General features: G+C 44.0%; 1 protein-coding gene across 8 annotated transcripts in view; it reads left to right on the top strand.

The window, feature by feature from the left end:
• Window positions 1-13,313, top strand: part of CAMSAP1 (calmodulin regulated spectrin associated protein 1) — a 41,295-nt gene that overhangs the window by 23,758 nt on the left and 4,224 nt on the right. For 6 of the 8 annotated variants that reach the window (XM_077304823.1, XM_077304822.1, XM_077304824.1 and 3 more), the window contains 10 exons: window positions 279-420; window positions 1,839-1,978; window positions 2,066-2,162; window positions 3,503-3,680; window positions 5,399-5,490; window positions 6,858-6,942; window positions 8,193-10,617; window positions 12,240-12,376; window positions 12,469-12,677; window positions 12,771-12,873. In XM_077304823.1, the coding sequence (XP_077160938.1) occupies window positions 279-420; window positions 1,839-1,978; window positions 2,066-2,162; window positions 3,503-3,680; window positions 5,399-5,490; window positions 6,858-6,942; window positions 8,193-10,617; window positions 12,240-12,376; window positions 12,469-12,677; window positions 12,771-12,873 (3,608 nt within the window). The remainder of the gene's footprint in view (window positions 1-278; window positions 421-1,838; window positions 1,979-2,065; window positions 2,163-3,502; window positions 3,681-5,398; window positions 5,491-6,857; window positions 6,943-8,192; window positions 10,618-12,239; window positions 12,377-12,468; window positions 12,678-12,770; window positions 12,874-13,313) is intronic. The other 2 variants (XM_077304827.1, XM_077304825.1) reach the window with 1 other exon arrangement.

Below are 13,313 nucleotides of genomic sequence, written 5' to 3'. Positions count from 1 at the left end.
ACACATGGAAGTGCCTTCAAGTGAAAAGTATATTCTAGCTACAGTTTAATCCAGGGGTAATCAACCTGTGGTTCTCCAGATGTTCATGGACTACAATTCCCATGAGCCCCTGCCAGCAAACACTGTCAGGGGCTCATGGGAATTGTAGTCCATGGACATCTAGAGGACCACAGGTTGACTACCCCTGGTTTAATCAACTCAGGATCCATGATGAAATTATTCTGGGTACAAACCCTCCTTTTGCTATAGTGATAAGGGACTTCGCTTTCTTTTACCAGGTACGATATCGCCGAGATCACCTTTCAAGTCGGCAGTTACCCTTTTTCCCAGTGCTTGAAGACCTCATGAAGGACTGCAGTGATGGAGCTGCTTTATTGGCTGTAATACACTATTACTGTCCTGAACAAATGAAGCTAGATGGTATGGTGCTGACTTTTTTTTTGTTTACATGACTAAAACAAAACATAATTGAATACTATAAGCATAAACAAGTATTTTTAGCTGGTTATGTATGATATTATGCATGTTGAAGTTGGACTGAACATCTGGACTATGATCTATAGTGACACAAGTGTTTTTAATCCTATTGATTGCAGTGGGAAATACTCAGTTTAATTTGTGATGGCCTATAGTTGTAGGAATGTCCCTGTTCAGGATCATTGGTTCAAGTTACCTTCTTCAGGAAGAAGTTATGTGTTTTGGAGTCATTCTTTAGGCAGTACCAGCTGATCCATCTTTTAATCCAGTGGTATTCACTAGGAATCTCCCAAGAACAGCTTGAGTAGATAAATTGCCTTATGAATAAAATTCATAAGTATGACTATATTGATGACATGCTTAAAAATCATTCTTATATGTTGGCATACATTGTTCATGACTTCTCCAAATACTATGTCCTGCTGAGCCTCATGTGCATGTGATGGAATGATCATCAAGCCAAATGTGTTGTGCTGGCCATGATGTAGACCTAGGGCTGGGAGACCAGGTTATAAATCCCCATTTGGCTATGATATTTGATGGCTAACCATGGGCAAGTAACTCAGCCTCATTAATCTCATAGAATAGGATATCACAGGGAATGCAGGAATCATTCATGTTGCCCTGAGTTCCTTGAAGGAGGGGTGGAATAAAAATGTAATAGATACATAGTAGATCTCCTAATTTTCAGTTCTAATACTTAAGATTTTTCTTATACTGTCTTGGTCATCATTCTGCTGTTTGGTGAGAATGACTTCCCATTTTATGCTGATACACAATTATCCCTTGTAGATGCAGTAATAGCGTAGTGTGACTTTACTCAATTAGTACATTTTGGAAAATCAAGAGCATGTAAAAAATTCAAAATCCCAATAATAACATTTTTAAAAAACAGTGCTCTAATTATATTGTAGCAAATTATCCCCAAGGGAAAACCACTCCTCTATAGGATGTCTATAGACAATCAAGCTAAAAATAAACATGAAAATATTGCAACCCCCCCCCGCCCCCCAATTCATACAAGCTTTTGTGTGGTGTTGGAGCCGCTGCCAAAAGAGTTCTTGTCCTAATACATGCTGACATAACCTATGCAGAGTTTAGAATGGATGAAGACCCTTGTTGTTTGGATCTGAGTTGGCATGTAGGCTCTCACGCGTCTGTTGGATCATAGGAGAATAGAGGGCTGTACGTGGCTTGTGGTCTCTCCATGGAAGCTGCTGCCTTGCTGTTTTCCGTAGACTGTTGCAAAGCACTGCTGGGAAATGGATGGCTCACTGATTTCTTAAACATGATTTATTGTGATCTGGTAATTAACTCCTTGGCTGTGTGGTAACCCTGATCTTTCGTTTCCCAATTGGAAGAGATCTGCCTGAAAGAAGTAACGTCGATTGCAGACAGCATCTATAACATTCAGCTGCTCCGGGAGTTCTCAAATGAATACTTAAACAAATGTTTTTACCTCACATTGGAGGACATGTTATATGCACCTTTAGTTCTGAAGGTAAGATATGTGAAGAAATGTATGGTGGCATATAGTGGCATATGGGCAGTGTACGGACATTAACTCTCTTTTTCCTCCTTTCCCTAGTCCAATGTAATGGTCTTCATTGCTGAATTGTTCTGGTGGTTTGAGAATGTCAAGCCTGACTTTGTGCAGCCCAGGGACCTCCAAGAAGTAAAAGATGGTGAGATTTTTTACTTTTGCACAATGAAGAAGCAATTTCACTAGCAATACCTTTTATCCTGAAGTACTGTGTTTCTCTTGTCCGTTGGGGTATTCCCAAAGTTTCTGTAGACTAGTTTGGGGGAGAGGCCGTGTCTCACTGGTACAGCATCTGCTCGGCATGCAGAAAGTCCCAGGTTCAATCTTGGCATCTCCAGTTAAAAAGATCAAGTGATATGAAAGAGCTCTACCAGAGACCCTGGAGAGCTAGTCCAAATGACCTTGATAGACTCATGGTCTGATTCAGTATAAGGCAGCTTCATGTGTTTTCCAACGTAGTAGGCTTCTTCCTGTGGAAAAAGAAGAGTTGGTTTATATCCCCTGCTTTCCACTACCCAAAGGAATCTCAAGGAGGCTTAGAATCAACTTCTGTTCTCTCCCACCACAGGCACCCTGTGAGGTAGGTGGGCTGGGACAGCTCTGACTGGACTGCTCTATGAAAACAACTCTGTCAGGACTGTGAATAGCCCAAGGTGGCTGCTTGTGGAGGAGTGGGGAATCGAACCTGGCTCACCAGATTAAACACCGCTGCTCTTAATCACTACATCAGGCTGGTTGTCTTAAATACTACACCAAGCTGGAGGCATGGAAAATTAGTAGAAGTGCCTTTCTGACCATCCTCAACCCAGAATTCACTTGTGTTTTTAACTGGGAGCAGAATGCTTCCTTATACTCATTGGTATGAGGTAGGCATCGAAAAATGGTCCCCCCTTCTTCCAGTATTTGTTGGAAGTGAGTTTACAGAAGTGTTCAGTACCACTTTAAGGGATTCTGGGAATCCAAATGGATCCTCCCCCTGCATTCAACTTGGCAGAGAGGGGGATATTATCTGGCATGAGCTTTTGAAGTGGATAAGAACTGAGCAAAACTAGTTTATTCCAATAAGACATACAGGTGAGAATTTTGCAGGGGGTTCTGTTTCACAGTCCAGATCTGTGTGTCTCAATCTGCCTTTCTTGACGTTTAAAAACTGTGTTTCAGACATGTTCTTCCCTTTTATATCCTTGTTTAAGCTGCTCCCATTTCCTATCCATTATACAGGAATTACTTCTTAAAGCTAAGACTGCTTCCATTTTAGAATTGGAACTGAACTTGGGGCACTGGAAACAATTGACTTTTAAAGAATATCTATGCAGGCTTGTAATGAGGTGGACTCACTGTTATGACCTATTATGTAGCTGGTTGTTTAAAATACACATACCAAAAGCTTTGTCTTTTTGGTGTGTATAACTGAAACGAGATGTTGAAGCCTGCTTAGGTAGCACCTTTAAAAATACTAACTCCTTGTGTTTGACTGTACAGCTAAAACAATGTTGCAGCAGAAGAGCAGTCGGCCACCTGTTCCTATTTCCAATGCAACCAAACGGAGTTTCATGGCCAGTCCAGCAGCTTCTAGCTCGGGTGATACCCAGCCCACAGTTCAGCTCCCTTTGGAGTCTTGCAACAGGTATTACCTGCATCCTGAAGAATTTGAGTTTCTGTAAGTCTGTCTTTCTCTCTCTACTCTCAGTCTTCCTTTTCCAACCTGTTCTGTGATTTTAGGGGACTGTGTTATGCCTGTCAGCCTGGTGTCTTGTGAAACTGCTGTGAACTGGACATTTGTGACTTTGTGCTGGGCGGGTCAAGGTGTGGTTGTTGGCCAGTGGAAACATGAGCTCATCTCTGGTTGCTTCCCCTGCTCAGTTCTGTATTTGTCTTTTAATTATGTCATGAAACTGGAGCATGTTTGCATACCTCCTTCTATCAGTTGAAATTGGGTTGCCGGGTGAGGTTTGTGTCTCTCAGCTCTGGGGGCAGTGGGGCTCTCCCTGCTTCTCTGAGCCTTTGAACCTGAAACCTAAGCTTCTGAGGTGCAAAAGGTTACCTTTCAGTGTGTTGGCTGCTAGATCTGTGACAACAGTGAGAATTCCCAAGTTTTCTTGTTCATATTGTGTGAGTGGGCAGGTAGGGTTGTGTCAGTGCTTGGCTCTTGTGGTTCTTTTTTGCATACCCAGTTGGGAGGTGAATTTCCTCCAGGTCAGATTGGCCATGGATTTGGGCTTTCTTTTGTGGCGGGACGGGGGGGGGCAGCATCATCTGAGCATAAATTTGGGGTCACAATGGGTTGTTGTGAGTTTCCTGTGTTGTGCAGATTCTATGAGTTGATACCTTTCACCAGTTGACAGGCTGATGGAGAGAACTTGAGATCCATTGATATAGAGGTTTTATTGCTATGTAGTATTGCTGCATTTGTGATTAAAAATGTAAATCATATTGCCTCATCTCAGCCTGCTGTGTGATGGGCCAAATCTGTGAGCAGAGTGCACTCCTTGCTCATTCTCTTTTCCTTTGCTGCATGGCGGTGCCTCAGGGCACACCTAAGCAACCTGAAGTAGGAGGAGGAATGCACGCTGAGGCAGCCATCAGGTGAGAGAGCACAAGAAACCCACTTTGGGTTTGGTAGTGTGCCTGATTGGCTGAAGAGACAGCCTCGATTCTAGTAGAGCTGTAAGCAGGATCTCAGGAGAAGTACATGGCAAGATAAGGGAAGGTAGATAAGATCAAGAATTATAAGGAAGTGTCAACCAAAGTACTGGTATTAATGGTAGCTTTTTTGTGGAGACTTTATAGCCTTTCAATATTATTTGTGTGGAAAGGATGTGCAGCCTAGCCTCCTCTCTTTCTCCAGATGACTTTCATCCAAGGGTTTCATAGCTTATACTTTTTACATATTAATATATTTATATTTTTCTGAATTATATTCTACCAATTTTTGTGTTTTTTATGGTTATTTTGGGATTATCTTCTGTTCTATCTTAACCATGCCGTTCAACCATGCCTTTAAACCTTCAAGTGGTTTTACATGGATATTGAACGAGCTGTGTGAGTGCATCTTCCTGGTCAGACTAGTAACTTAATCCCCCTCGCCCACCAGGCATTTTTGGGACCTGTTTGACTGTGCTTCTCTTGTTGTTTTATGTTCTGCTCCATTTTAAGACTATGGAGTTCATTTGTTTGTGTGATCATTTTAGATGGTTGACAAGATTTTTTTTCCTCTGTGGTTTTAGGATCAGTGTTTTGTTCTGTGTTGGGCAGTAGTAAAATGGCTAGGAATAGAATAGCAGTTGTGTGTGTTTTTCCTACCATAGGATATTTTCCCTGTTGTGATATCATTTGTAATTCTAAAAAAATGCCTTTTGTATGTGTTTTTAAATGCAGTGGAAAAGGAAGCCCTGCCTTCAGCCCAGGCCATCCATTACTGCCGTTGAGACAGAAACAACAGAAGTCTCTGCAGGGGGAGGATGCTTCAGGTAGACAGCGCTTTATTATGTTAGATATATATATATGGGGATATGATGAGCCTAACTATAATGCATCGCAAAGTGCCCTTTTTGACTTGGGTTCCTTTGAAAAGTACCCCATTGCTGAAGGGTCACAGTTAAGAACTCTTATCAAAAACTGCTTGTAGTAAGTTGCCACCCTACTTCTCTGGGATGGGGAATGGAAGGAAGGCTAATTCTTTGGAAGTCAAAAAATGTGGTCAGAGAGATGCATCTTACTGGACTCTAGACCTCTCTCTGTGGTGGCATTCAACACAAGCAGTCTTAAGTAAAGATTCCCAGTTATACACAGAATCACATAATTGTCAAAGGTTTTCTCTAGAACTTGTGAAGGCTTTGGGGCCAGGTTGGAACCTATGGCTTGGTTCTCTTCTCACCACCCCCCAAACTGATCTGTGTATCATTTATTATTCTGCTGATGATTCCTAGTCTGGTAAGCCACTAGAAGGAGGAGTACAGGGAATTGTCCACCATTCAAGCTGCTGTTGGGTCCTGCTGATGACACGTGCCTTTGATTGGCCCTTATTGGGGGAGCATTCCTCCAGTGGGCTTTGAGCTCTCCCCTACTGACAGCCAGTCAAAAACTCTTCCCCTGACTTCCTCCTCCTGACACTTCCCAATAGGATGAGGAGCCAGCAGGAGGTAAGCCGTAGGGCTCTGGATGGCTATCCATATCTCCTCTGCCCCAGCCCTGTGCTCTCTGTCCTACTGCCGGCCAGGAGCCCCTCTGGCTGTGCTGTGCACAGACCACCCTGTACTCCCTGGCTACCGGTGGGTGGAACAGTATGCTGAGCAGGCAAGCTGCATGTTAGCCCCACCACTCTCACCAGCCTTTGGGCTGATGGGAGAGGGTGGGAAAGGCTTTTCCACAGCTATATATATAGTTGCTTTCTGCTATGTTCCAGTATATTTCATGTATAGCTATCTGGGGGTGAAACTCATTTAAATTAGAGGGACTGTCTTTAGGTTGATAAATTTGATGTCATTGCTAATCAGCAGCTCATTCTGTGAGACTGCCATAGATCATGTGATAACTGAGTTGCTGTAACACTGTTGAAGCAGCTTTATGCTGCCCTCACATGGCCAACTGTTTAGATCAGGGGTAGTCAACCTGTGGTCCTCCAGATGTTCATGGACTACAATTACCATGAGCCCCTGACAGCAAACGCTGGCAGGAGCTCATGGGAATTGTATTCCATGGACATCTGGAGGACCTCAGGTTGTGACTACCCCTGGTTTAGATGTTTAGTGTACATTTCAGAATAGCTTGAAACAGCTTTAAAATACTATAAAGCATTTGTTTTTTTAAAACAATTAATTTCCATAACCTTTTTTAGGTCAACGCAATCGGTCTAATTCATTGACTAGAGTGGATGGGCAGCCACGGGAGTCGGTTCTTGCTTGGCCAGACAAGAAACCAAGGTAACCTGAGAATAAAAATAATGTTTAAAGCCTTAGTCAAAGTTCCCGAGAAGCACCCTGGGCCCCCCTGGATATGGATTCTGTCTGCCCACCCCAGTCCCCAAGATCCTGATTCAAACTATATATCATAACAAATCAGTTGGCTACCCGATACTGTGAATAGCATAATTGTTCATTAGGTAAGAAACAGTAAAGAAAAAGGGTCAAGATGATGATATAATAGGTTTTATTTAACTTACATGATATACACTGTACACATTGCAGTAGGAAGTGATACAAAAAAAAGGCAACTCTTTCCCTTGTGTTGTACAAGAGGCTTTATATTTTTAAAATTGGCAATAGAATATTATTATACTGGTATAATATCGTAACGGATACTCTGATTTCCCAGCTTTCCATTTTTAAAAAAAAGCCTGGACTGATGTTTTCCTTGTTGTGATGTAAGGGGAAATTTATATCTTTACAGTGGAAAGAATCAGAGAATTTTAAAAATGAAGGGTGGGAATTCAAACCTAATGCACATGGACCTCTAGATCCCCCCCCCCTCCCCCAATGGCCCTGATCTTATTATGTTGCTTAATAGATCTGCTGGGTTGAGAGCTTGATAGCATCTCTTCTCATGTAGTTGGCCCTGAGATTAATTTAATTGGTAAAGGTGCATCAGGTTAATCACTGGCTGGTAGTTTGACTTAATCTAAACATGTCCATCATTGAAGGACTCGCTATGAATTTGTTAAATGTACCCTTTGTAACACTGGGCCAATGTTAGGCAATCAGGGTCATGTTTTGAATGTGTAAAAATATGCAAGAGACTGGCCTACATTTTCTAAGCAGGTGAAATTCTGTGAGCACATTGCATGACCAAGGTAGGGTTCTTTGTTTTGAAATCAGGCTTCTACAAAATGGCAGGTTCTGGTCTGTTGGCTGTATCATGGCTGTATCTGGTCGTAAGAAAATGAAGTTCAAGTCCCTCCTTAGAGTTCCTAGAGAATCTTGATAAAATCAGACTTGGTTTCTCATCTGTAAAAGGGAAGGGATACTGTCCTCCTACTTCACAAAATTGTTGTGGAAAATTTAAATTCTTTTTCATTATGGTGCACATGAAGGTGCTATGTCATATCCAGACTTTGTGTGAGATTCTTAGTTTTGTATGGTAGGATGATTTTTTGTCGAAAACTTAATTTCTGCATAAGCAGTAGGAACAATAACAACAACAAAACACCAAACTCCTATCTTTCTCTCTCTCTCAGGCCTTTGTCTCAGCCGACGCCATTTGGTCTTCATCATGCCACAAGCAGCGATGCAGACCCTAGTTCTGGCGATAGTATTAGCTTGGCTCGCTCGATCAGCAAGGATAGTCTAGCATCAAACATCATCAACATCACTCCAAAGCAGCAGTCTCACTCTGTGCCAGTGAAAAGCAATGGGAAAAGCCTGCTGAACAATGTTGAGATAGAGGATGAGGATGAGGAACTGATTGCAGTAATCCGACCAGATGCCACGCCAAGCCATGGCAGCCTTGAACTTCAGAGTGTGCCGGCTAGATCACCTGGCCTTGTTGCAGCTGCGTGGGCTCAGAAGCCACAAAATGAAGTGCCGGAGAGCAAACCAGAGAGTTTTTTCCTGGAGCCTTTAATGCCTGCTGTCCTGCGACCAGCAAAGGAAAAACAAATAATTAACAAGGAGGACGAATGTGGCGAAGGGAAAACACGAGGTTTTGTAGCAAAGAGACTGAACGAAGGACACACGTCCTTAGTCCGTAAAAAAACAATGAGCAATCATGCCGATCACAACCTCAACAGGACTTTTAGCATAGCTTCCAGTTCCGAATTAACAGCCGTTGCTGGTTCGGGCCTGGCAGAACCGTCGGTACAATCTGAGATAGCCACAGAACCCTTCCGGCCTCAAGCAAGCAGCAGTATGGAACCTCCATCTCGAGAGCAGTCGTTTGGCGGATTCTTTCTTCACACTGCCAAAGTTGATGAGGATGTGGTAAGTGGTACCAGTGTGGGCTATGTAAAAAGCCCAAGTTCCCACGTAGCAGACACCTCATGGACCCTTGTGAGGCAAGATTCTGACTCCGACATTCTAGACATGGAGGAAGCAGAACAAGATTTAGTGGCAGACGACCATCCGATAATTGCCAAGTACATTGGAGAAGAGGAGTCAGCGAAGCTACAGGAGGACATGAAAGTAAAGGAGCACGAAGACAAAGACGATGCCAGCGGGCGCTCGAGTCCTTGCCTGAGCACCATCTCTCAGGTGAGCAGTGTGTCCATGACCAGTGGGAGCGCCCGGATGACTAGCTTTGCTGAACGGAAGCTGCAGAGGCTGAACAGTTACGAAAACAAATCCAGTACGAGTAGTTCTCAGAAGACCACACCTGATGGGTCAGAATGCTGCCCGGCTCCGTTAACAACGTGGAAGCAGAAGAGGGAACAGAGCCCAACCAGGCAAAGCAAAGACAATGTTAATCTCTTGGCTTCTGAATTGGTGCAGCTTCACATGCAGCTCGAGGAGAAACGAAGGGCCATTGAGGCTCAGAAGAAGAAGATGGAGACTCTGTCAGCCAGGCAGCGTTTGAAGCTGGGCAAGGCAGCCTTTTTGCATGTGGTCAAAAAGGGGAAAGGCCCCGATGTCTCGCAGCCTCTGAAGCCAGAACACTTCACCAAAGAGTACTCGCGGCATAACGGGGAAGGCCTGGACGATGCACACTCCTTGAACTCTAAATCAGAAGTCTTCTTTGTGAAAGAGGAAGGGACCGAAGATGTCCTCGATGACTCGCGCGACGTTCCCAAAGTGAAAATGCAGGAAACAATTGCCTTCGTTGAGCAGAACAATCCAAAAGAGCCCGCCATACACGAAATAGAGAAAAGCAAAATGATTTCTGCTGCGCTCCTGGAAGAGAACATTGAAGTGGCCGACATCAACGAATGTGACCTTTCCATCGAAAAACTGAACGAAACCATCAGTACCCTCCAGCAGGCCATACTGAAGATTTCTCAGCAGCAGGAGCTCTTAATGAAAACGCCGGCAGTGCCATCATCGAGAGGCAGCTCTCAGGACCAAAAGATCAAAGCACCCATTCATTTTGTTGAGCCCCTCTCCCCCACAGGAATGAGCAGCCTCCGTAAGCCACCTCGGCTGGGCCAAGGGCGCAATCCCCGCTCTGGGAGACCATCCGAACTGAAAGTCGCGAAAGACAGACAGCAAACTGCGGCCCGGATCAAAACCCCAACTCCCAGTGTGGACACCTTGCCACATTTAAGGCAGTTTCCATCAGCCAATTCACCGAAGACACCGACTGAAGCAGCCCTTGAAAATAATGTGAATCCCGGAAGCGCCCCTCAGGAGAAGCTTGTCTTTGATAGTTACAGACTCCGTGACGAGAGCAATCACCGGGGGGAATTTGTTCTGTCTACTTCCAAAGACACGAATATCCTCTCTGAAACTATCAAAGATGTGAATAGCAACATCGAGGACTTTAACCCTTCTTTTGATGGCTCAGGGAAAGAGAACGTCCCAGTGGAGGAACCCTTGAGAAGCAAAGGCAGTCTAATTGAAGTAGACCTGTCTGATTTGAAAGGCCCAGATGAAGATGTGGAAAGCCAAGGCAGCTCCACAGACTTAATCAGTGAAATTGACCAGAAGTCAGGAGTTGGGTTTTTCTTTAAGGTAAGACTGAAGCAGCATAATAGTGCTGTAGTTGAATCCTGGATTGTTTGGCAGAGCAGTAATCCTGGGCAGAAAGTGTGTGGGTTTTTTTTCACCAGATGGGGCTGCAGCGCTTCCAGTAAGGCCACAGCTTCCCTAACCAGTTTCCAAAGTGTAGAGTGAGAAATCATGAGATAATGGTTGTGGATTAGTCCTCAAAAACCTTAGGCAGGAAGGATTGGGCATCCGGATGAAGTAATTGGCTACTCCTGCTTTAAATTTCCTTATTCCATTTAACTACCTTGCTATGCTCACGGTCATATTACATGAAGGACTGTTTTGTGGAAGATACTTGAAATGACACTTTCTCCAAACTGCAAATCCTTAGTTTGTTCACAGGGTTATAAAGGCCTTAAATTCTCTTGACTTTTCTCTTGTAAACTTAGTAGAGCTGCTTAGTAATAAGGCTATTGCTTGGTTAGCAAAATCTTAGTTGATTGATCAAACCTGTATATACTTGTCATCATACAGATAAAATAATAGTTTTAAGAAGAAGCGCCTCTTAGGTACAAATCCACATGTAATATGGGGTCATCTTGGAATAGACATTCTTTGTTGTGATGGAGAAGGTGAAATTTCTCTTCTGATGTTAAATTCCCGCATGCTTTAAAGTACCCTTGAGTTACAAATAACTTAAAGTGTGAGGGATTTGCTGACAAAATTGTGTCAGCGTTGAGTACAGAAAAGCAGTTAAAAGTGCCGTAAATAGATGGGGCTTATAGTTAACAAGATCTGAGTAGTGTACTCTAACCAATTATGTCTTTGCTTCAGTCCGTTGGCGATAGCCCATTCCTAGGAGCTGGTTGCCTTGGGTGCCCCAGACAGCGAGTAGGTGTCAGGGACTGTTTGAAGGGAAAGGGCACCACTGTGTCCAGTGAGAATCTAATTAGATCATTATTCGATTTGAATCCCTCTGTGGTAGCTTTTGAAAGTAGCAGGCTCTCTCCTGTGCTTGCAGTTCTCTAAATTGGGGCATCAGCTGCCTTGGATAGTATACTGTTATGGAGCATGCTTGATGACGAAAGGACAGTTGCACATAGTTGCCATTTTGTTTTGCGACATTCTTGAAGTCTAGTGTGATCATGTTGCAGAACTGCAAAAGGATTGTCTAAAGTTTGGGAATTGGAAACATAGCATGCGACCCTTAGTTTGCAAATGTAAAAAGGGGCAGTTTGTTAGTTTTAAAGCCCCCTCCCCCCATTTTCAGATTAATGGGCGGTCTTGGAATTTTCTAGCAGAAGAAGAAGAGTTGGTTTGTATTCCCTACCTGAATGAGTCTCAAAGTGGTTTACAATTGTCTTCCCTTCCTCTCCCCATAGGAGATAACCCTATGAAGTTAGGTGGGTCTGAGTTCTGACAAAACTACCATATGAGAACTGCTCTAACAGAACTGTGACTAGCCCAAGGGCACCCAGCGGGTTGCAGGTGGAGGAGTGGGGAATCACCTCTTGCTCACCAGATTAGAGTCCATCACTCTTCAGCCAGTACACCGTGCTAGCTCTTCATTGCTTTTATATAGTTTTAGATTTTCCTTCGCATCCCCAAGAATACTAATTTTTTTAAACTGAATTTTAATTTGGCAGGATGAGCAGAAAGCAGAAGACGAACTGGCTAAAAAACGTGCTGCCTTCCTGTTAAAGCAGCAGCGCAAAGCTGAAGAAGCGCGCCTTCGCAAACTGCAGCTGGAGGCAGAGGTTGAGCAAAAGCGAGATGAAACCCGGTCAGTAGTGCAAGTGGAATACTTCATGGTTTCTTCTCTCCTTTGGGGCGTGGGGAGCAACAGGAACTGAAAGTAACGTTTGGTTTTTTCAGTCGCAAAGCTGAAGAAGATAGAATACGGAAGGAGGAGGAGAAAGCCCGGAGAGAGCTCATCAAGCAGGAGTATCTGAGAAGGAAACAGCAGCAGATCTTGGAAGAGCAGGGCCTCGGGAAGCCCAAATCCAAACCCAAGAAGGCCAGGCCAAAATCTGTCCATCGGGAAGAGTCCTATAGTGACTCAGGGACAAAGTGCTCTTCTACTCGTAAGCAGCAGCACCCATTTTCATTCCTGCATTGGCTTAACAAGGCATTCTGATCTCGCACCGCTCTAATGCCGCCTCTCTTCTTCTCACCAGCTGATAATCTAAGCAGTGCTCAATCTGGTTCCAGCCTCTCTTTGGCATCGGCAGCAACAACTGAGCCTGAAAGTGTCCATTCTGGGGGCACACCTTCCCAGCGGTAAGAGAGCTTTGATGGTACTCCTTAGGCTAGAATCAAAATATTCTTTGCACATCTGTCACCCGGTAAAATTTTTGCTTACAAGAGTCCTTTTCAAAATTCTTTATATTTATATCTCACTTGTCTGCCAAATTGGCTCCCAGAGCGTCTTATAAATCTGTAACAATAACCAATTCTTCAAATGATGGTTCTATAAAACCAACATTACAAACTCTGACTGATTGGCAGGGTGGCACGGGTTAGAGCAGGGGTAGTCAAACTGCAGCCCTCCAGATGTACATGGACTACAATTCCCATGAGCCCCTGCCAGCAAATGCTGGGTTAGAGCCTGTGGATCTGTTCCACGGCTGGCCATGCTTCCTTCTGGCAACAGCGGGGAGGCTGCTTGTGCTGCAGGAAAGCTCTGCAGAATAGATCCGTGCGGTCTACTTTTTAGCATT

Source organism: Paroedura picta, chromosome 12 (assembly GCF_049243985.1).
Source record: "Paroedura picta isolate Pp20150507F chromosome 12, Ppicta_v3.0, whole genome shotgun sequence".
Lineage (NCBI taxonomy): Eukaryota > Metazoa > Chordata > Lepidosauria > Squamata > Gekkonidae > Paroedura > Paroedura picta.
This window is presented reverse-complemented; position numbering and strand designations above follow the sequence as displayed.